The sequence below is a fragment of the Peromyscus leucopus genome, chromosome 15 (assembly GCF_004664715.2).
Source record: "Peromyscus leucopus breed LL Stock chromosome 15, UCI_PerLeu_2.1, whole genome shotgun sequence".
Classification (NCBI taxonomy): domain Eukaryota; kingdom Metazoa; phylum Chordata; class Mammalia; order Rodentia; family Cricetidae; genus Peromyscus; species Peromyscus leucopus.
The window spans coordinates 53120243-53144187 of NC_051076.1; the positions used below are offsets into that span (position 1 = coordinate 53120243).

The window sequence follows — 23945 nt, forward strand, 5'->3', positions numbered from 1 at the left end:
ACACAAGAAACTTCTCTGTTTTCTTTCTGCCTTTTTGGGGGGGACTTATTTTTATTTTTTATTGTGTGTGTCTGTATGTGAGGATGTACACATATGAGGGCGGGTGCCTATGGCGTTCAGAAGAGGAATTCAGATTCCCCGAAGCTCAGTTACAGGTGGTTATGAGTCACCTGACGTGGAAGCCAGGAATCCACCCTGGATCCTTAAATATGTGCTCTTCACTGCTGACCCATCTCTCCAGCCCTTCTGTGTTACTTCTTAGACTTGAGTATCAATCCGCACAATCTCAATGAAGGTTCCAGCTTTAAAGCTTTCCTGGGAAACCGATTGAATTATTCCTGTAACTGTGGCAGCAACCGCACTGGGTTCTGACTCTCCTGTGTTAGTTTGCTGAGATGTGGGTGTGCTTGGAGCACAGTTGAACCACGGCCCTCTCCGAATGATGGAGGGAGTACAGATACCCTCGATAAGGGCCTGTATGAGGATCCAGCAGATGTTAGTGAATGGACGCCTAGGCATGGCCAGGTGTAATAATGTCCATTCATGGTCACAAGAAGCCACAGGGAGAGGTGGAAAGAGCAAGGCCTCAGTGCGAGGGTCACCTGGTGCCCTTGAGTGTGACCTTGGAAAGGTCATTTCATTTTCCTGCACCATAATTCCCTTTGGGAAAGTTCTCCTCCCCTGCGGTGTATGCAACAGAATGAACAGATTGGAGATAGTGTAAAGAGCCTGGCCTGAGAACAAACTCAACCCATATTATTACAAGCCAGTTCCAGGAGGCGTATAACTGCCTAACGTGGGGACACTGTCAGGTTGCCTGAAATTTGGACAATGCCCCCTGTTACAAAGGAGAAGGAGCACACAGTGTGGCGGGCTCGAGCAACAGAAGCACGCTGATTGACAGGACCACCCCACAGCTTCCCCTTGTGCCCTGCTTCCTGGCCGCACTGAAGCCACCCCCTGGGACGTGATTGCCAGTATGGAAGGGTGGGACCTGGATGGTGCCACCCCTGCCTTCTCCAGCTGTCCCTGTATATCCCAATGCAGGGAAGAGGGCTGAGCCCCAAGCCAGGCACACACACACACACCTATGGACATCCATGAAAGGCAATGTGTTGCGAGATTGAACTGATGGTCAGCACAGAGCCTGGGCTGTTTCCAGAGAGCTGGCGCTCGCCAGATGTTCTGAGACTCAGAAGTCACTGCAACTTGGGATTGGTCCAGGTCTGCTTGGTTGGGGACAAGCACAGCAAGTCCCCCACTCTGCTCCCTCTGCTGGAGTAGGACAGAGATAGTGGGGACAGGCGGGGGGGGGGGGGGGAGGGACGGGACGGGGGCGCTGCTCAAGTGGAACTCTGGACAGCAGCCCTGTGCAGAATAGGGATGTCAAATGTGTAAGGTGTCTCAACGGGGGGGGGGGGGTAGTTGGGGGTGGAGCTGTATTCTACTGAGAGAAGACTTGAACACCAGGTGACCTCCACTTGGATCTCAGAGTGAGCACGGCCACTCCTGAGCCCAGGTGTCTGGTAGTAGACTCACCTTGGGTGAGACAAACCCCAGGGGTAGGCAGTCAGAGCCTGTGAGGCATCGGGGTGTTGGAGGTGACGGGGAGAGTTCTTGGGGGAAGGTGTGTGGCCGCCCGAGAGCTTCTCTCCTGCCCTCCCACCGGCTTAGAGCCACTGGACATCTTGCTGAGATCAGAGGAGGTGGGATCGACTTGAACTCCCCACCTTGTCCCCAGGAACACCATCCAGCTCCCCAAATAGCACAGACCACAGACTGCAGAGTCTGAGGAATGCTTCCTTCCAGCAGAGGGGGCACACCTAAGCCAGGGAGGCTGGGAAAAGGAAAGGGGAGGCTGAGCCTGAACGGAAGGAGATGGGGATGCTGGAGGGGCGGATATGAGCATGTCCAAGGGCCCTACCCTCCACCAGCTTCTACCATCTGACCTCGCTCTCGGCAAGCCACAGGGGTCACCTTTCACTGGTAATAAAGCAAAACTACAGAGAAACCAAGAAGACCCTCTCAGGGGAGCAAAAGATCCACGGTTTAAACCCAGCTTTTACTGTGTGGCCTTAGCTAGGTCACTAAACGTCTCTGAACCTTTACTTGATTTACCTATAAAATAGATTAGCTTCAGATTCTGGCCTTGCAGTTTCTGAGGTGTGTAGGCACTGTCCTTCAGCCCTGGTCCACAGCATCGAACTGGGATCTTCCTAAAGCTACAGCTGTTAGCCCAGGGGACAGAGGAATCAGCACAGGGTGAAGGGAGGGGCATAGGCAACTTGATCCCCTCAGATTTTTCTGCCCTGAGAGGAGGAAGATCTGTCCTGTCAGAAGAGGGTCAGAGGAGGAATCCTGGAGGTCAGGGAGCTTCCCAGCTGGACTCCCCGTGGAATGTGCTAGAAATTTCTTCAACTCCAAGCAATTACCTCCCAAACTATGCCCAGAAGTCAGAAAACCTGCTACAATTCAAAGGCACAGAACAAGAGCAAGTTGGGGTGGGGCAAAGGTCACACTGGAAGGGATATGGGGGTCCCAGGGATAGCCTTCCAGTGTGGACAAGCTTAGCTCGCCTCTCCTGGGAAAGGGATCTTAACCACCCTTGACCTCCTCCAGGAGTGGAATCACACCCGGTCCCAGATGCTCAGTGGATACAGCGCATCTGCTTGAAGAAATCCCATCAGGCCCACGTGCCTCCGGACATTTGACCTTTCCCAGGGCTCCCAGGGCAGCATCTTTCCTGGACATGAGAGCTGGGTCACCAGGATTCTTTGGCAAATATAGCCATGGTCTTACCCTGCTCTCTAGGCCTCCCGAAGAAAGGTTTGGGTGGCCCTTAACCTGACCAATCTGAGGATCCCTGTTGGCAAGGGTTCTGTTGTATTTAGCGGCCCAACAATGATCTAGGCCACTCCGCTCATGAAAAAAAGTAAGATCTCTGGGGAGGAAAAGCAACCTACTGCAGACTTTAAAACCACACAGTGTCTTTAGTGGCAGATCGGGACCTCCCACTCACTTCTCATCGAGAACGCAGGATCTCCCCACTCCATGGCTCTCATGCTGGAATCTATCCTGGGAACAGCTCCTCTGAATGTGGAGGTGTTCTCCCCCCTAGAATGGGCCATGGATTTCCACCAACCTAGTGACCACTCAAAGTGGACACAAACCCATGTCAGGGAAAACGCCAGCGCCGAATTCCCTCGAATTCTCCTACCTGCCTCCGCCTTTACTTAGAACCTCCCCTTAGTCTTACCTGTGAACGGGGGCTGCACACGGGTCCTGGGGTATCTGCTCAGCCTCAGGCAGGGACTGGCCGAGGGCAGGGCATGGAGAGAGCTTTAAGCAGGCATGTGGGCTGGGGCCTTGAGAGCCAAGCCCTGCGGTGGGAGGAATGTGCAGCGGGAGATGGGGGGGGGGGGGAGACGACACAATGGAGGGTGTTGGCTGCTATTTTGGCAGGTGCCAGGCGCAGGGCGAAAGGAACAAGTACCCCACGCCATATAAGCTCATGTGGTCCTCCAGCTGCCCACATAAGCTATTTTAAACCAGAGCAGATATGCTGGGAACATAAACCAGCTGTCCCTCTTGAGAATCCTGATAAAGCAGATGCCAGAGCCCGGGGGGTGGGGGAGGGGCTGGGAGCAGGGTGGGGGGCAGAAGTCAACATTAGAGACACTTCAAGAGCCCTGGGGAGCAGAGGGCAAGAGCTGGGGGGCAGACATCTGGGCGGCTGGCGGCTGGCTGCTGCTGCTGCTGCTGGACCAAGAGGCCTCCGGCAGATGGCAAGTTCTGCAGGCCTTGGAAAGAGCATCTGGAAAGAAGTCTCCGTGAGCCCCAAGCCACACGCCAGGTCCTCCTCACAGGAGTGGGCTCCAGCAGCCAGAGGAGGTTGGGCACGAGAATGGCGACTCTCCTTAGCCTGGCGGCAGGAGTATGAGCGGGGTGCGGAGAACCATTGGGGTTGCCCTCCAGGGTTGGAGACTGGGGTCCTGGTGAGCAACTTTGTCCAGCTTGCCCACTAGATCAAAAGGCCCATAAGGCCAGGACCCAGCGTTTGCTGTAGCCGGAATGCTTAGGTCCCTCAGCCCACAGAGGGTGACTGGTACAAGGTGGGATGCAGGGTGGGATGGAACTAAAAGAAGAAACTAAGTTGGGAGGCAGCTGAGCTCTCTCCCAAAGTCTTTCTCCCTCCACCCCATCTTCTCAGTAGGTCCCACCGAAGTCCTGAAGAATAAATACCTCCATGGACTAGGCCCAACTTCCCAGATGCCCCGAGCCCTAAGATCCCTGACCCTTCCAGACATTGTTAGTGACTCATCCTCTCGCTTTCCACACCAGACTCACCCAGCCTCTGCCCTTCTCTTCTTTCCTGACCGTACGCCCAGCCTCTCCTTTAGTTTCCACCACTTAAGAGGGACGGGGCTGCCCTTGTGTGAAAGTCCTTGTCAGGACCCTCTGCACACAAGATGTCCACACTTCCAGCCAACCTACCCATTATTCGGCTGACACCATTCCCTTCCCATGGTCCCCAGCAGCCTCTGAGCCCGATGACTTTGATCCCCAGCTCCAGGCTTATCCTGAGCCGTGAGCCGTCCTGCCAGCAGGTCAGCAGCAGGACCAGCTGGAGCCACAGGCCTGGGGGCAGCATCCCAGGAAAGGGGGGGTTCAGGAAAGCTGGGGGGTTGGAGCGGGGAGGCTTGGGAAAGGCGGAGGGAGGGAGAGGACTAAGAAGGATAATGAGACGGAGCCAAGCTGGCCTCATAAAGAGCATGGCAGCCTGCTTCCCATTCGAGCCCACCAAGCTCCATTTTGCATTGAATCTCAGTCTAGAATCTGCTGGAATTTAGGCGTTGCTCTTCCTAAGCTCTCCCTGAACTTAAACTACTTTCCAAGGAAGCCCATAACCTTTCAGACAGGCCATAGCCAGTCTTCATGGATGCCCGAAGGAGGAAATCTGAGCATCTACCTACAGAGAGCACCCTCCTCTGGAAAACTAGTAGGTTCTTAGTATCAGGAGACCCTAGGTGTGGGGCTTCATCCAGACAGCCACTGCTTGGCATCCATACTGGTATATTGCAGGGTAGTCCCAGAAGCAACTTAGAGGCCTAGTCATGACAAATAATGAGCAGAAAATCAGAACTGCGATGATCTGAAGAAGCATGTGAGTTGGTGCACGCACACTGGGGTACCCACCCAATGACAGGATGCTCCTTGGGTCCCCCAGGCCACTGCAGCAGCAAAGTGGGGAGGTAGACTTACCTCCAGGGGGCACTCAGATGTCACTTCCTACATACACCTACACACACACACACACACACACACACACACACACACACACACACATCTCTGACTCCAGCCACCTCCACACCCTTGTGTAATGGTAAAGCCACGGAAAATGTGGCAACATATAGATTAACAGAAATGGGCTGAGTTTAAGCATAACAGCTAGTTAGTAGTAAGCCTGAGCTAATGGCCAAGGAGTTTTAATTAATATAAGCCTCTGTGTGTTTACTTGGGTCTGAGCAGCTGCGGACTGGGTGGGACACAGGAAAACTTCCAGCTACAAATGGTGCCCACACGTGGTGGCAAGAGTTTCCACCTAAAATCTGAGAGAGCTTAAGAAGAGATTATAAATGTAGCTAAGAGCACCTTTCTAGTTCATGTCACTCATGGCGGACCTTGGTACAATGATGTGTCCCCTGGCTATGGTGGGATCACGGCATGCAGGCTGGAGCTACAGCATGTTGGATTCCTGCTGAGTTACACAGAGGTTTCTGTAAACTGCACATGATGCATGGTAGATACAGCTTTTGATAGTAAAAAAAAAAAAAAAAGTTTCTGGGCTACATGCTGCTTTGATAGAGGCATAGACCCACTGCCTCCCAGAGTCGGTGGAAAATTATCTCCGCTGTGTTGGAAAGCTGAGGTGGGCAGAGCCAGCAGCTAAAGCTGCCATTTCAGTCCTAGTAATGCTGCAGTTTAAAGCAACAGATTCACAATAAAACAGATTCAGATGAGATAAACCCTAAACTGTTTATATGTATGTAAAAATGTACATAGGCTTAAAAAAAAGAGGAAAAAGGAGGATAGACAGTTATATAAAGATATAGTTTTAAAAAATAAAGTCTTTAAAGAGAAAGTAAAAGTAATATAAAAAATAAGTCACATAAAGATGCAAATCACACAGAGTCTGGATTATGTTGTCTTTGGGATTTTTAACTGCAGAGAGATATTTGATTGTAAAACGCTGCTGAGTTAAACCAATATATATATATTTTAAAGATATCTTGATTTCAAAATTTATGTCTAAGGATATGTTGCTTTAGAAAAGAGGTTCTGTTTTTGTTTCTACAGAAGATGAGAACCTGTGGATTGCTTCCAGGGTAATATGGTTTGACCAGCCAAGACCCCTTGAAAGGTCTCTGATGACACCATGGCTCAGATGATCCAACATCCAGAATGGCTTCATGGCAATTGTCTCAGACAATGCAGCCTCACAGACTATTCCAGTCAGGACATGACCATAATTCTTAATTTTCTCAGGATCCCCATAAGACTACCAATGCCCTCTATCAGCAGGAAATAGCCTAGAAAACTATGCCCACATTCCCAAAAAATGGATTATCGATGTTTGCCTTTGTTTAAGTTGTTGGTTACAAATTGTTATTGGTCATAGTCAATATCTTTCTAAAAGAAGAAAGGGGGATATGATATGGAAATATAGTATATAGATAGGATAGGATAAAAGGGTATATTGTCAAACCTACTTTTAAAGAACAACTTGTTTAAAATGGTTTACATTGGTATAGATTTTAGTTTATTGATACAAATTTAAAGTTAATTTTGTTATACTGTATGTATATTTACTCTTGTTTAAGATATTATGTTTGTGCAGCTCATTTAAATTGTAATGTATAAGAAATACAGATTAGTAATTAGTCTTCTATGATAGTTAAACTTATAGTCATGTTAAGTTTTCTAGGTATACATAGATATAATTCAGTTAGGTAGGTAATCTTCAAACACTTCAAAGACCTACAGAATATGGCATTTTAAATGTTTTAAGAACTTTGACTTTCTGGATATTGAGACATGTCTGCTCCTGGCAGCATCGATTTACTTCAAAGAGGAAGATGGGCACTGAAGAAACTGATTGTGGAGTTGACTCTCTTTGTGGCAAAAGTTAGCCACTGGGCAAAAAAGTGCCCTTGCGTTGATGATTGACAATATGTTGTATTAAATGAACATGCAGGACCCATAGGAAGGTGACCACTGAACTTTGCAAGGCGAGATGTTCCTTCAGGTTCCTGCTTCATAGAAGAAACTGCCAGACTTTCTACAGGACACACACACACACACACACACACACACACACACACACACACACAAAATGACTGAGAGACTAGGCCTATGGGCTGAAGATGGATGCCCCAAAGCTACAGAGGAACTTTGGGTGACTGTCTAGGCAGGCAGCTGTCTCTGTCATTCTAGATTTTTGGAAGTTGCTTACAACGCTCTTCCTGTTTACTTAGGTAAAATTGTATCCTTCTGAGTTTTTTTTCCCCCTTCTGAAGTTTTTTATGTAGTTGAAGACTAGATAGTTATAATTTTCCTTGGTTATGATAAAAGACAAATTAGATATAAAACTTTAGATTCACAAATATAAGAAAGACAGAATATTTTCTTTAATTTTGCCAAATACAAATAGACTAGATATTGTAACTGTAATTCTTGCTTGATAACTGTTTGTTATATGTAATTTTACTATGTTAAAGTTAAAAACCTTTCTTTTTAATTAAACAGAAAAGGGGATAATGCTTTTGTACACTGGTTTAATAAAACACTGATTGGCCAGTAGCCAGGCAGGAAGTATAGGTGGGATAAGCAGACAAGGAGAATTCTGGGAAGAGGAAGGCTGAGTGAGGAGACACCAGCCTGCCGTCCAGGGGGCAGCATGTAATGGCACACAGGTAAAGCCATGGAAAACGTGGCAACATATAGATGAACAGAAATAGGCTGAGTTTAAGTGTAAGAGCTAGTCAGTAGTAAGCCTGAGCTAATGACTGAGCAGTTTTAATTAACATAAGCCTCTGTGTGTTTACTTGGGTCTGAGCGGCTGCAGACCAGGAGGGACACAGGCAAACTTCCAGCTACACCCTTGTTCATCAGCTGCCTCCAAAGCAAAGCAGGTGGCAGAAGAAATCGTGGAGTGGAGCGGCTGCCACACTCTCCCCAGCAGCCTGCTCACAAGGGCCATCCCAAAGAGGGGATGCAGGCAGAGGTCACACCACTTTGAGTCTGCCCCTGATGAGCATGCCCTCCATTGTCTGAGGGGAGCACCCATGAGCCTCTCCTAAGAGACTGTAGGACAGCTACACCAGCTACAAAAGTTCACCTGCCAAGGAACTACTCAAAATCTGCAACACGAACATCCCACAGCCATTTAAGGTCGCCTGCTTGAACTCTCAGGATGCAGAGAAGGGAAGGGCATGGGATCATAGTCAAGGTGCTCACCAGAACCAGAGCAGCCACAGCCTCCATCTTCCAGGTGACACACAGCCACCTCATCTGCCTTGCCCAGAGTTCCAACCCTCAACTGCGGATCAAGTTCTTGGCAGGATGTACAGGGTGTTCCAGGCAGGTCTTCAGGGTCTGCTCTCCCCTCCTCCTCTGCCCCCCTACACCTACCCCAGCCTAGCAAAAGTGTGAGACCAGCTGCAGGGGACCCACAGAGGTAAGCCAGCTCTGGGTATGAACAAATGAGCACATCCTGGGGCTGAGGGCCTCTGTCCTCGGGACTAGAGGGGCCTTCACCCAGGACACAAAGACAGGTGGCACTGGCTGCTTCATCAACTACGGAGCAGGGGGCCCGTGCTGTACTTATTAACCACGTTCTGAGAAACTGTGGGGTTGCCTCAGGCTGCAAAGTGGGTATGGGCAGTCTTCGAACCCATTCTCCCTCAAGCTGGTTCTAGGTGAAACCAGAGCAATCAACCTTGAGGGAGAGCTGTAATGAATGAAGACCTCCTTTAGACTCCAGCCATAATGGGGTTGCAGGGCACTGGATTGCCTTTCTCGGTTTGCTGTGCATTTTCGGGTGGCTCAGCATTCTATACACACACACACACACACACACACACACACACACACACACACACACACGGGGCCATGGTACTGGACTGGGAAGAGGAAGCCTGGGGAGAAAGATGGGGTGAAGTTTTATTGTGTGTGTGCTCTGCTTACATGGATGACTATGTACCATGTGCACGCGGTGCCCACAGAGCCCCTGAAACTGGAGTGTCAGACATCCGTCAGTTGATATGTAAGTGCTGGGGACTCGAACCTCGGTTCCCCTGGAAGAGCGACCAGGGCTCTTAACTGCTGAGCCATCTCTCCAGCCCCCAGTTCTGTACTATTAAGTCACCAAGCTAGGACCACTGAAGACAAGCCTAACGTCTTAATATGAGAGAAGATGGGAACAAGGAGCGTGATTCTCCTTCCACCGAAGCTGGGGATCCACCTCTCTCTGCAGCTGACCCCAAAGGAAAGCAGAGCCGGTGAGGACAAACCCATCAACATCACCAGCCACTTACGCCTGAGGATGAACGAGTTTATCAGATCCTTCCTGAGAAAAGTTTTCTGAGTGAGTAAGACTGGTGGTAATACAAAAAGGCACTGAGCTCCGGATAAGGGGAGGGTTTTGGGGGGGCAAAGCAGGGAGTTGCAGCACATGGGCAGTGGGCGCCTGGTGACTCCTCTCCTGTCTGGCTTGAAAAAGCCCCCGGGAGCAGTGACTAGGTCTAGGACTTAGTTTGGGGAACATCACGGGCACACAGAGTACCTGCTGGGAGCAGGCAGGACAGATAACTCTGGAGTTGGCAAAACCACCCAGCCTGATGCCGGAAGTGAGCAGGAGGAAGAGGCAGTCTCTAGACAGGACATGGAGACTCCATGGCTGATGTGCCAGGGCTATGATCTGGGTCCTTCTGGGTTCAGGATCTATTGTGCCTGCAGCAGGGCAAGAAAGCTCCAGAGCATATCCACCCCCAAGGCAGGGCTGGGGAGGGGCCAGAGGAGTGTCATTCATGTTCCTGGCCCCCAGGGGCCCTGACCAGACTGGCTGAGGGGCAGAAAGGGAATGGGGACATCAAGAGTCAGGAGTGCCTCAGGGTGGCATGAAGAAAGGCCCTTGGGGTACATGTCTGCAGGGCTGTTCTGGCAGGGCTTGTCACACCTGTGGGACAAAGGCCAATTAGAAAAAGGAAAAGGGGTCCCTGGTACCCTGGGGGAGGGCACCTCTGGACAAGAAGATAACCCTTTGGACAAGCAAGCCTCCACCCACAGTGGGTAAGTACCCCAAACCCGATGGCTAGATGGGAGAGGCTTTGCCAATCTACGGCTCAGCCAAGCCAGGGTAGGACTCCCATCATCTCATGGGTGAATCCTCTAAGCACACGGGGTTTGACAAAACCTGGGTGCTGAGACCACACAACTGCAACCCACTTAGAGTACGCATTTAGATAGATTGGGGGTGGGCCTTCCACCGTATCCCAGGGCTGGGCCCTTTCCGCCTCACTCACCTCCGCATCCAGGGACACGGCCGACTTGTTTGCCCATTGAGCCCTCCTGGTGACGGACGCCTCTTTCTGTGCCTCCTGATTAGGACATCAGAGTAGAGACCAAGACCTCAGGGGTAAGGGACTTGGGACTCCCGCCTGTCCCCTACGCCACGTGGCTTTGTTCTTCCTGAAGTGACAAGGACCTAGACCCCCGCCCCCACTCCTCTCTGTAGCTCTCACCCACAAGCTGTGTCTCTCTACCCTCTACCCTCGCCACCGGCTCCACTTCTGGAATGACCCATCGCTGTCAGGCCCATCCCTCCTCCCACCTGGCATGTGGGTAAGGGTACCTGAGGGCCCTGGTCTCCGGAGTCCTGGGTCTTGCTGATCCACAGGTTAAGTCTTGATGTCACAACCCCTGACAGTCGCAGATTCTCCTGGAAAGAGAACTCCCACCTTGAGGTTCGGAGTCCCTGACAGCACGAAGACTCTCCCAGAGGCCCCAGAATGGGGACAAGATTCCCTCCACCACAACATCCACTCGGCACAAACGATGTGTACCTGGGACAGGCCCCACCCTGGGGAGGTCTGCACCCGGTTAAGGAGACTCAACACAGAACGATACAGTTTCTAACACTGCCGAGGCCGAGGTCCAGGATTCGAGGATGTCAGTCTAGAACTCTGGCAGCTGGGATCTGGCCCTCACCTTTCGGATGGTTGGTTCTGCACGGTTCTGGCCTGCCAGTTCCTTCTCAAAGAGGTGGCGCTTGCTGGCTACACCAGCAGGAGCCACGAGGACCTCAGTGCGGGAGGAGCCTGGAGACCTGACGGATTCGGATCTCTGCAAATCAGAGATGCGAGAGGTTGAACGGTGTCTGTAGGTTCATAAATAGTGCCCTCCACCCTGGCGGGGGCTCTGGGGGATCGCTCTGCTCCTACCTGAATGGCTGTGTGGTATCTCTCGAGTTTCTCTCCTAGCTTCAGTGTGCTAGCCGGCAGCCTCACACTGGCACTGGAGGATGGGAAGGCAGATTGAGACGAGCCAGCTGAGGCTCTCACCCCGGGGAGGCCAGGCCTGCCCTCGGGGCTTGAAGAACAACCCCCTCACACCCCATCCTGCTGGCAGAGAAGGATGGGGACTGACGAAGTCGCCTCTGTTGCAGAGCAGATTGTAATGGTCATGGTGACATCTCCAGACTCCAGGGACTTTCACACCTCTGAGGAACAGCCTGCCTGCTCCAAAGGGCATCTCCGGATCGGCAGCACTTCCCACCCTGTCACTTCCGCTCACCCCGGTTCTCACAGGTCATCACGGCCCCTGTGCACCCTCACCTGCTGGCCCTGCATCTGCCTGCCTGGGTGGTTCCGGGTTTAATGGTCTCAAGTGAGTTGCTTCGGGCTAGCCACTGACTTGTCTTTGTTCTCCACCTGCCCCAGCCCCAGCCTAGGAACCTAAGCCCTTATTAAAGGGTTAGCAGGGAGGTAAGCACATCAAAGGTGGATGGAACTGGTAACACCAGCACCAGATTTCAGATCTTATTTACGTTTGCCGCCCCCCCCCCCAAAACGTAATGTACCATTCTCCATCTTCTTGGCTCAGTGTTCCAGGGGAGTTACTAAACACTCCAGTTCACACACACACACACACACACACACACACACACACACACACACACCGATGCTAGGCCTGCCACCGCTGAGTCTTTCCCTTCTATGTCCTAACCATAGTCTCCCTTCTGGAAAGTTCTCTCACCCTTTCCCACCCCAACTCTAAGACAGAACAAAGTCTCCTCCCTCTTCAGAGACCCATCAAAGCTGCATCCAAGCAACTCTCCCAGGGACCATAGGATGCGTACTCGACTCCCTGAAACAGCACGCTGCCCCACACTGGGCAGCTTGGTCCACGATCTCAGCATCCAGAACCACGAGGCAGCCAAGAGGGGCCAGCGTACATTCGTCCCAGGTCTTGAGCGTCCCAATGACCACGCCCAGAGGCCGTACCTCAAGGTCACAAGCAGATGTAACAACTACAGCTGCCTCCCTAGGGGCGATGCTTCAGGGCACGGCTCACACAGCCACCCACCCACTGCACAAAGCTCTCGTGACGCTTCCTCTGGCGTCATCCCACCCAATCCCAGGACCGCCCGTCAATCCTGTCGCCCGGCCGATCTAGAGTCACAGCTCACTTGAGACCATTAAACACACTATCTGCCCCTCCCCCAATGTGCGCTGTGGCACAGCCTGGCACATGACAGCAGGTGAAAACAACCAGATAACCCGACCAGAGAGAGTCAGGCCTCCAGGCAGCTCACCTGCGGGTCAAGGTTGTTTCTGAGTTGTCTTTCCTGGGGCTCATCTGAAATGAGAAGGGTGAGGTTGGAAAGTGAGGGTCTGAGGGAAGTCCAAGCCCCCTCTCCAGTGAGGCGGCTAGCTCTCAGGATGCAGCTTGTTCCTGAGATAACCCCACCCCACCCCCACACCTCTCTACCCTGGTGCAAGTGCCAAGCCTTCATTAAAAGTCTTAATCTGGAAACACCTGCCTTGGCCCTTCAGTGTGGGTCAAAGCCCTTCCTCTGCCACCCCAGCCTTGCCAAGGTACCTGTCACAACCTGTATTCCTATCTGCCTCTCCACTAACCAAGAGCCTTGGGGGTACTGGTCAACCTCAGGCATGTGGCCCCTTTCCCAGGGCCTACATCAAGGCACAAGGCAAACTCAAGCAATGGATGAGCAGATGACCCCGTAAACAAAAGAACCAAGAATAAGCACTGAGACAGACCAGATGAGACTTTGCAATCTCATCACAGGGAAGCAAGGCAGGGGCAGAGAACACTGGAGAGAAAAACCTGCAGCTCTCTCCTAAGGAAGATACAAGACGCCATGACAAGCCAGTCTGGTCTGGCAAGTTCATCTTCCTGCAGTCCTGTTCTTATCCACTAGGTGGAGCTGCTCACATTTATTTACACACTCCCTCCCTACACACATTTTCTAGGTCTTCAATCGGCTCTTCTTTATTTAAAATTTCTCGTCTAGTTTGGGCACCCATGGAAATTCAAAGCCCTTCTCTATCCAGTCTCTAAAGAGACTTCTGGTTGTGTAACAAAAGCTCTTGCTTAATGGGCACTGGTTTCCTTTGCCTGCTCCACAGTGGATGGATGACGAGGGTCCCCGGCTCTTACCCGAAAGGAGATGGTCCTGGGGCTGGAGCGTTTGAGGGAACTGCTGAAGGTGAACAGGGTAGGTGAGGGTGTGTCTGCCTCTTCGTCCTTGCTGGGAATTTTTACCTGAGTGGAGAGCAAAGGTGTCAGACAAGAACTCACCTTCCTCAGGACAAGGGGAGGATGCTCCTAGGCCCAAGCGGTCCCCAAGCCCAAACTTCCAGAGGGACCGCGGGTGGCCTGGCTAATCCCAGAAGCCAGAGATGGGAAAGTCAATCCAGCTGCCTATGCCTCGCTCTCCTGCCCCTGCTACGCAGTAACCACATAGACTCGTTCATGTAGCCCGGCCACCAGGGCTCCATCCTTTTGGAAGGGTCTCAGGCTCCCTAAGAGCTTGCTATCTAGCCTAAGGCTCCCACGCTTAATGAGAGCCGGTTTCTTCGGAGGGCTCCGAGGTGGACAGGTGACGAGGTTACCCTGGCTCTGAGCAGAAATAAATGGCTTAGGGGCTGGAACCCAGGACCTGGATGAGGATGTGGTTGGAGACCCCAGGCGCTCTCTGCACACGGCTCCTTTCGGCTCCAACAATCTGCCTCTGACCCGGGGTCCTATTCGGACCACAGCTAGGAATTCTGACTTGCTAGGCAAGAAAAAAACTGCCAAGGCCAGCCCAAAAGCGGGAGGAGAGGGAGAAGTGGGGAAGTAGGGGCCGCAGGGCCGCCAGGGACGGCAAGGGAGAAAGGGGCAGTGCCAACCTGGAGTGTGATGGGTGGAAAGCAAGAAGCCTTAGTCGGAGGGTCTGCTGTGCCCTGCTCTGCAGAGGAAGGTGGGCTCTTCCCAGGGACGGCCCTCCCTCTGGGCTCCCTTGTGGCGGCCTGGCTTCCCCCAGGGGCCTGGGGCTGCTCTGAGGCTGCTGCCTTCTTCGGAGTCAGCTTCGTCTCTGAGACCAGTGACTTCTCGAAGATGGATGCCTTCTCGGACACCAGCCTCCTCTCCTGCATCTTCTCAGAGACGATGGCTTTTTCTAGAACCGGAGGGGACCTCTTCTCTGGTGCCGCTGTCTTCAGAGACACGAGTGTCTTCCCGGGCACCGTCGACTTCTCTGACACACTCGCGCTTTCCGGAACCAACTTCTCTGGGCTGCGTTTCTTCTCAGTCAGGGGTGCTTTCTCTGTGGCCGCCCCCTTCTCTGAGGGGCAGGCTTTCTCCGGAGCCAGTCTCTTGGTAGGCACCGGAGTTTTCTCTGGGACAGGCAGTTTCTCAGAGAAGGGGGTCTTCTGCTGGGCCCCTGCCTCCTCTGGAAGATCCTTTTCCCCTTCCCCAGGCTCTCTGTCCTTTGGGTGCTCTTCTTCCTGGGCCCAAGGGCCTCGCTGCTCCCGACTCAATCTCCGGCGAGGCAGGGGCTCTGCTTTCTTCTTAGGCACAAGGGGCTGCGGAGAGGTCTGCTCGGGGCCGGGCTGTCCCTTTCCCCCTCCGCCTCCAGCCTCTCCTGCGCCGGGGTCTGGACAGCCTCTACCACATGCCGCCTCTGTCTCCGTTCCTTCCGAGTCCTCAGGATGGCCTGGAAGTCCTCCTCTTCATCTTTGGAGGCTGGGGGTGTTGGCTTGGGGACAACCTCTGCTTCCTCCACGCTGGGCAGCCTGAGTCAAAAGACACGGGGACCCAAGGTGGACAGAATCAGATGATGTCAGGAGTGAGGGTGACCCGGGGTGTAGCTGACTCAATGAGACGCCCCCAGGGCCACCAAGGAGGAAGCAAACAAGTTAGACCCTGCTCTCCCAGCCCCACCACCACTATTTTCAAAATAATCACTTTTATCTCTTCTGTACGCTGCCCTTCCAAAGGGGGCCACTTGAACAAAGCACCCCGGGGCTCTAGAAAAATCACAGAGTCCTGTACTGCGTTCCATGTTCAACCACAATCACTAACACTGACCAAGCAACTGCTTTATAGGTTCTGGGCCTGGGGCAACATTGGCCAAGAGGGCTCAGGGAGCGAGTTCAGTCCCTGTCCATCAGAGCCTAGAGGAGCCCGTGGGAGCGAACTGGTAGGAAGCTAAAAGGAAACCCAAGGCTTCTGAGGCACCACTCTAGTATCCTGGCCATTGTAGGGGTAGATCTGGAACACAGTGGCAGCCACGTGTGTGGGACAGCCCACAGACACCGCCTGGTCTTTCTTCATCGGGATATGTAAAGGAACAAGAGCAACATAAAATAACTGCCGAACTCAGAGGCCCTCGTCTCCAGCTCAAGGAGCTGGGCCTCCTGTCACCCTGCTTTTCATGTGATTTCAGGCAAGTTAACTTACTGTCTGAGCTTTTCGAACCTGTAAACTGAGCTTGTTACGCAGCGAAACGAGAGCCATCCCATGAGAGCAACGGCCTTAGCCCACAGGCAGCATTCGGGAAGTTCTGGGACCTTCTCTTCCCTTCCCTCATAATCCCCAAACCTAGATGTCAAGATTGGTCCCCTCTTGCTCCCCCTGGAATGGGGAGGCTCCGAGTATGGGGAGATCGCCTGTTTAAGGGAAGTCTGACGAAGCCGATGAACACTTGTGGCCACACACACAGGACCTTGACGAGTTATCTAAGCATGCTTCCCTGAGTCCCTCCCACTGTATAACAAGCTACTAACAGTGGCCTCTCAGACATCCTGAGGACCGAGGGAGCCACATACATAAAGTGTCCAGCAGAGGAGAGCTCATGGACGGGTTCGCCAAACAGCATCTGTGAGTGTCGATGAGGAGGATGGGGACCATGGTTGGGCCGAGGCCAGGTCTAGGGGTGATGAGGAACTTGAATTCCATCTTCCCACCATCAGCCTTACTCCTGGACCAAATCGCTAGCAGGTCAAACAGATTTCACAGAGTCTTCTGGGGGCAGCAGCTAGGTCCCTCACACGCACTCAAACTGAAGGAATGATGTTCAGCTCCTAGCCCCAACACATACCTCTCCACAGGTCTCTGAGCTCCATTCTGGGTAAGTTTTGGAGATTCATCGTCCGTGGTTGAACTCAGGTTGCGATGCCTCCGCCTGCGTTCACGCTCCTGTTCTCCTCATCCTCCAAAGTCCGCTGCCGGGCCAGGCTGAGGGAAGGAGGCAGGGATCAGCACAGGCCAGAGAGACTGGTGAACATCTTCCCTAGCCAAACTCCAAACTCCCACAGGCTTGGAAACGACAAGTTGCCTCTAGGCAGCCCTGCCGCCAATGGCCCTGGGGTTCTGCCGTGCAGGTGACTTGGGACAAGAATGTTAGAAGTACACATACACAGCATATTTCCAAGACCCAGAATGGAGAACAAAGTGTAAAAAATTTCTCATTGAAATAGTGTGACTTTCTGTGATGGCCTGTATCTGTAGTTCCAGCTAGCTAGAAGGGTTGAACCCAGGAACTTTAAGGTCCCATGCGATACACAGTGAGAGTCTGTATCAAAAAAGAAGGGGGGGTGGTTGAGGATTTAGCTCAGTGGTAGAGCGCTTGCCTAGCAAGTGCAAGGCCCTGGGTTTGGTCCTCAGCTCCGGGGAAAAAAAAAAAGAAAGGAAAAAAGTATATATAGAATATGTGTTGAAATGATTGCTTTAGGGTATATAAAAGCAAGTGGAGATATATCATTTATTTTCCCCCTTTTGCTTCTTTAACATGGCTGCTAGAAAATTTAATTTTTCAGCGCGGTTCCTTTCTTCACAGCTTGCAGGGATCTAGTCAGAGCGGAGTTTCTCCCGGTTGGCACCACTGACATTTTGGACAGGTAATTCTTTGCGAGGAGCTGCTCTGGATTAGAGGAGACCAAGCAACACCCCTAGACGCCAGCAGCAGCAGCGCCCAGTTGGGACAACCAAAGACATTTTCCAGAATTACCAAATAGCGCTTGGGGTACCGATGCCCCCAGCTGAGGACCACTGCTGGATTTTACTGTGGGAGCAGAACGTCTCTCGATGATGGGAACAGGGAAGGGGGCGTGGCTCTGTCGAAGGAAGAAGGTGACCTTGACAAGGGCCACTCTCTTCTGAGTTCTTGACAGACAAGAACTGAGGAATTGCCTCAAAGTAGCTCACAACCCACAAAATTCCTTAGCCTCTGGTGGTAGGGGGAAGGGGTAGACTCACAAATAACACAGAGAGAAAACCACCATACCCTTCTACTTTTCGGGGCCTCTCTCGACATTTAGAGCTATCTTCTCCCTGCCTGGAGGAGCAAGGGGACTCCACATACTCTACAATTGGTTTCCGTTCCTGTGAACTTCCATTTGTGGAACTAACTGGACACTTTCAGGCAGCCGAACAACCCCCGCTAATCCATTCCCGCAGCCAGCCAGTCATCTAGCAATCCAGTCAACCCACGCACCTGCTCCTCTCACCATCTTTAAACACCTACCCACCAGAAAGGCACCTATTGCCCACTCCCAGCCCATCTTCCCTCCATCCACCCAGACAAACAACAAATAAACACTCAGGGACTCTCATGAACGGCATCCTTAGTCTGTAAGTTTGGGTATGAAGGAAAGTATGCCTTGACATATTCCTTTTTCTTATGCATAATTCTGTCCTTGAAGCAGCAACTTTTTAAAGGCAAGTCATGTTGGCTGGCAGCTGAAAAAGGGAATAGAGAGTAAAACATTCCTCAAGCCGGGTGGCGGTGGTGGTGCACGCCTTTAATCCCAGCACTCGGGAGGCAGAGCCAGGCAAATCTCTGTGAGTTCGAAGCCAGCCTGGTCTAGAGAGTGAGATCTGGGACAGGTACCAGAACTACATGGAGAAACCCTGTCTCAAAAAACCAGAGAGAGAGAGAGAGAGAGAGAGAGAGAGAGAGAGAGAGAGAGAGAGAGAGAGAGAGCCGATGCTCAAAGGAAGATGGTAGACTAGGAACAGCCTACAGAGGAGCTAGGAACAAGGTCAGGGCAGCAGGGTGTGAAGACCTCTGGTGTCTAACATGGAGACCAGCATACAGCAAGTGCCAACAAATGTGGAAGAACAAGTGTAAACGTCACTAGCAGAAGCCAGGACTCTCCTCTTCCTGAGAAATCGCCAACTTCTGCCTTGATGCAGATGAATACAGAGAGGGAGCTAGTAGTGAGCTCCTGGAGGCAATCTGTCCATCTCTCTACATAGGGAAGGGGGTGTCTGCTCATCACCCCAAGGAAAGGAGCAAGCATAGTAGAGAACCTTCTGGAATATCCCAGTTCTACCATTATGAGGGCAACCTCAGTTCCTCTGCTCATCTGAGTCATGATTGTATTCCACCTCAGTGCAAATGAAAAAGGGCCAGGGTCTTTCTCTATGACCTTGACGGTGGATCTTGAGCGGGGCTCCCCTGGACCTTCACCCGAGCCCTGTAATCTTCATGTATTTATGGACCGATCCTTCATTCACCCCCACACTGCACACAGTCTCTTACGAGCCAGAGCCTGGGGTCCCGTCTCTCCTCTGCCAACTTCTGCTGCCTTGCAAAGGAGGACACTGTTCCTTCTCTCCCTCTACATGCACGCTGTTCCTGTCCTGGTTTGGAACAACTCCTACCTCAGAGAGGGTCTGCAGTCAGAGGAAAGTGAACAGAGCTGGCTGGATCCTCCAGGATTCCTTGACTATGAGCAACACCGTTCTCATATGCTGCTCACGGCCCTTGGGGAAGCAGGGGCTTTGTCTTCTCTCCTCTGGGGCCCTCTGTGGTGCGCCATCAGCCTGAAGCAGGTCTCTTCAAACATGACTCATAACCAGGTTGGGCCAAAGCTGGCTGCAGAAGTCAGGGCCCGATGTACCTTAGTGTTTCCAAGCTTTACACCCAGACCCCAACACTCAAGAAGGGTGATGGGGTCACCAAGACCTGCAGCTCAGAAATCACAGGGCTACTGACACCCAGCAAAACATGAGTCCTTTCATTATCTCACCCCACCCCAGGGGAAGAATGTTATCTCCAATAAGCAAAGATGATTGGCCTCTAAAGGAAGAAATGGGCAGAAATGGAAGAGAAGGAAGGCCAAAGGTCAGCTTCCCTCGCAGGTGCAGTTACTGGAACCCCGGAAATAAATCCATCATTTGGGGGACCTAAAACAGGGCTTGGAATCCCAATATGGTGAAAAACAAATCGATAAGTAAAAGAATGAAGGAAGACGGGGCGGCACTACTGTGTCAGCGTTTACTATAACGCCAGAGGCTGATCCAAGCACTTTACGAAGACCACGGATGTTAATCCATACCAGGCTATGAGCAAGGTGGGGCTACCCACCTCGGATCTGAGAAACCCGGGGCTTGGAGGAGCTCATAACTTTCTAGAGAAAGCATGGCTACTGAAAAGAAGGAACCAAGACCTCCCACCTAAGTCATCCTCTCAAAGCCTCGTGCCTTAACCAAGACACCAAGGGCCAGGAAGGAGGCCCTGCCAGGGCCGGTCCTAAATCAGAGCAGTAAGAGCTGATCATTCGGAAGGAAAGCGGGCCTAAGCAGGAGCAGGGCCAGCCAAGCTCAGGGTGCAGTTTCGAGGACAGAGGTTTAGGGAAGGCCGGCAATCACGGAGCCCTAGAGGCAGGCCCTATGGGAAACCTGCAGGCTCTAACAGCCCAGAGGCTCGGCAGCTGACCCTGCAGGCCAGCCAAGGAGCTCGTCATTCACTCCCTTCCACGCCCTTTCCTCCACCTCCTGGCCTTCACTGGGGGACGCACGTCCCTCTCTGCACCTCCAGATGAGACTGCTATCCCTCCCCATTCCTGATTCACCAACCCCACCCTTTCTCGTGGATGCCTAAGACATCACTGCCCTGTTACACTTAGGAGTAGATCCCATTTCCCCCATTGGTCACAAAGAAGCCTCTTACAGGCTCAGCTGCTCTAGTTTAAGTAGCTAGAGGGTTTGTGAAGATGCCCCAGAAGCATGGGGTGAACCCTGGGACTCAAAGACCTGGGCCTGGGGAAGGGGAGAACAGTGGAAGAGCCCTCGGTGTGGCTGGGACTTTGGGCCAACCTTCAGCTCCTGAACAGGCAGGCCTCAGGCTCCCCTTCCACTTAGTGAGGAGCTATTGTGGGTGATCTGAGGTCCCTTCGGCCCCAGACAGTCTGAAGAAAGGTATCAGGAGAATCCAGAGAGGCATGAGAGGTGAGAGGGCCGTTAAAGGGCCTGGCAAGAAAATGATTAACCACTGGTCACTTAGTCCCGGGGCTCTCAGATCCACCCCTCACCCCCCACAGACAGGCTGGCATATCCTCACTGGTCACCAGGTCAGCACATGGAGGAAAGGAAAAGACTGACCCGGGCAAGCAGCTCACCACAACCCCATCCCAGGCCCGCAGCCTCTGAGCCTCCCGGCTGAGGACCGTGGGTACAGGCTCACATCTCCGCCTTGGTTCTCGCCGAAGCCACCCTTGTCACGCCCTCAGCACAGGCCTCCCCAGTCTGGGAGGCTCGGTTGGTGGTGACTCACAGCCCCTTCCTGCAGCCCGCTGAGGCTTGTTGCTCGCTCAGAGAGCAGAGCAGGAGCGGTCCTCTGTTCCAGGTGCCTCATCGGGGAGACTGTTGGCAGCAGCTGCATCTGCCCACAGGGTTCCGTGAAGGCTGGGCCTGGGCCGGGAGGCCAGACTCGGTCCCCCAGTGGCAGGACTGGTTCCCCAGGGGTTCACTACCACTTAGCCTGGACATCCCATGGGAACTCAGCCCCACCCCTCAGCCACAGGAGTCTGTCCGAGTGAGCGGGTGGACAAGCTAAGACCAGACCTCATTCCCATTAAAAATCCGAGTGTCCCCAGCCAAATCCTCTACACACACACACACACACACACACACACACACACACACAGAGCCAGGCTTTTAAACAAAAAAATAAGTACATAAAATAAAAATCACAAACACCCTCAACAGCCTGGGCACTTGTAAGGAAGTAAGATCTGTTTTGTATTTTTAAGCTAATATGCAGTACTACCATCTTCAACAACCATTTCAATGGGGCACACTGGGAGCAAACTCAGCTGCCCACACAGACGTCTCATCTCTACACGGGCCGTAAACACGCTCACCCACACAGAAGCGGCACTCCATGTATCTGAGCGTGCATTCATAGGCACTGATGTGCCCACACCCAGAAACAAAGACACTCCCGCCACAACCCCATGCACACTGACCCACAGGCAGAGTCCAAGGCCTGGCCCCCGCACCCAGCCCCACCCTCAGCACATACCTGCCTTGGGGTGTGTCTGACCTCTAAGGCAGCCTGGGTTCCCTTTCCAGAGCGTTGGATCTCACCCTCCTTGGGGCTTACCTTTCCCCTTCTCTAGATAGCATGGGCCTCTCTGCACTGAGGCTGAGGGCACCCATACTTCAGAGCAGTGCCCTAAGGGTTTGAGGAGGTAATCCTCAGACCAAATGGATGAAGTTCTGTGAGAGACTGAGACCAAAAAAAAAAAAAAAAACCTGAAGCCCTCAGGGAGACCCTAAGGGGCAGCTGATCTTAGGTGATGAAAAATGTGTGAAAGATGCCTTCATAAGCAAGGCTATGGTACCCATGCTGCTGGAGTTGCCGGGGTGCATCTACAGAGATAGCTCTGACCCCACAGTAGCCTGAAGACCTAAAGCCCACTTGAGAGAGGCCAAGAAGCCAATTCCACCCTGACTGGAGCCTAAGGAACAGAAAGAGCAGGGCTCCGGTGTGAGCCTCTGTTCCCTTAGGACAAAGGATGCATTCCAAATTAGGGACTCAGTCAAAGGACATGGGAGAAAAGATGCTATTTCATCAGTCCTGGAGAGGAGGCAATAGAGGGCTGCCTCTCAGATACCCACTCTCCTAGGCTGTCCAGCAGGCAGGGAGAGCAGATACAGTTTCTGACCCTCTGGGACCAGTTCACGAACAGGAGCAGCAGTGCAGACAGGAATAGCAAATGTCTTGCCCCCAGCGTGGATGCCACCCCAAATGCGAGCTCAGAATTTGAGCCTCTCTTAGGATAGGGGAGCTGCTTTCTCTGATCCTAGTCACCGTCTCCGGCTCCGTTGACTCCATTAGGTGGGGCTAAAGGACACTTCCCAGACTCTCTAAAACTCTTAACGGAGGCTCAGAGACTCGGGGTTCACTCAAGCAGAAGGCTTGGGGTAACTCTTGAACCTTCCCAGGCCGGTAAAATGTTCCTTTGCCCTCACAGACGGTGGCACCCTGGGCTGTCCAGGCTGCGGACCAGCCTTCTCCTAGCCATTCTTTAGGACCTAAGGGGATAGGAAGCTGCGGAGCAGGGAAATCACCCTCCCTGTCACCTGAGGGGTCCAGAGTTTGGTCTCAATTCCGTCCCCACCCCAGAGCAACAAGACCAGGATCCCGCTTCGGCAGGGGAGCAGGCCTGTGTCCGGAGAGGAGATCCGAAGGGGCGAGGCTGTCCCCCCGGCCCCGGCCCCCCCGGCCTCGGTGGCGGCTCTCACCTGGACAGCGCGGACCAGTCCTTTCTGCTGACCGACATGCTGCCGAGCCCCGCGGCCGCCGCGTGCCGAGCTCCGCGCTCCGCCGCTCACCTGCGGCCCCTCCCCCGCGCCAGGTAGGGTCACATGGCCGCTTATCTCAGCCCGGCTCGGCCCCGCGCCGCCGCGCTCCCATTCGCCGGCCCCGGGAACTGCCTCTGGGGTGTGGACGTCCCAGACAAAGCCGCGCCGATCGCCGCCGCCGGGGCGGGTCTCTCTCCAGCGCGGCCGCTCTGCGGGGACCGTCGCACCGGGCTGCGGGCTGCACCGAAGCCGGGGCTGGCGCGGGGCTGCGCTGTGGCTGGGGGCGAGGGCGGGAGACTTCCTGCTCAGAACCAGTTGGACCAGCTTGGCGCCGGCCCGCGTCTTCTCTCCGAGTCGCGGTCCCGAGTGCCAGGGAGTGGGGCGGGGGGCGGGACCCAAAGATCGGGGTCAGGTCCTGAGCTCGCTGCCTGGAAATCGACTTAGCCCGCAGAAACCCAAGAGCTGGAAGCTGAGCAGAAAAGTTAGAGCGGGTACCGTAATCTCGGGTGTAGAGTGCCCGCAGCTGTGAGAAAGTGGATGGGGGGCTCCCAGAACGCACCCCAGGAGTCAGAAACTATCTTGAAGACTCTGCTGAGATGAGCAGACACTGTGTGAGAAACATGTCCTCTAGAAAGTCAGCCTCTACCCAAAGGAGATGAGACTCAAACCCGCCAACAGGGAGTGCACACAGCTATTTAAAAAAGGCAAGGTCCTTGCTCTCTGTTACCCTACGGTGGGCTAAGGGGCAGGGCTTAACTGTGACATGGAAGCACACTTTTGCT

General features: G+C 53.1%; 1 protein-coding gene and 1 long non-coding RNA gene across 2 annotated transcripts; both read right to left on the reverse strand.

Moving 5' to 3' along the window:
• Nucleotides 1-37: 37 nt before the first annotated feature.
• On the reverse strand, nt 38-4488 carry LOC119089160. Its single transcript, XR_005093021.1, has 2 exons — nt 3257-4488; nt 38-1275 (listed from the first exon to the last, which is right to left on the reverse strand). It is a non-coding gene; the product is annotated as an uncharacterized LOC119089160 (long non-coding RNA).
• A 4714-nt stretch (nt 4489-9202) lies between these two features.
• Nucleotides 9203-23228, reverse strand: Lad1 (ladinin 1). Its single transcript, XM_028876654.2, is given in 12 exon segments — nt 9203-10237; nt 10584-10658; nt 10913-10999; nt 11269-11403; nt 11502-11574; nt 12875-12918; nt 13741-13845; nt 14475-15175; nt 15178-15359; nt 16667-16772; nt 16775-16803; nt 23104-23228. Coding segments are annotated over 12 exon segments (1581 nt in total). The 5' UTR covers nt 23142-23228; the 3' UTR covers nt 9203-10231.
• Between the last annotated feature and the right edge of the window lie 717 nt (nt 23229-23945).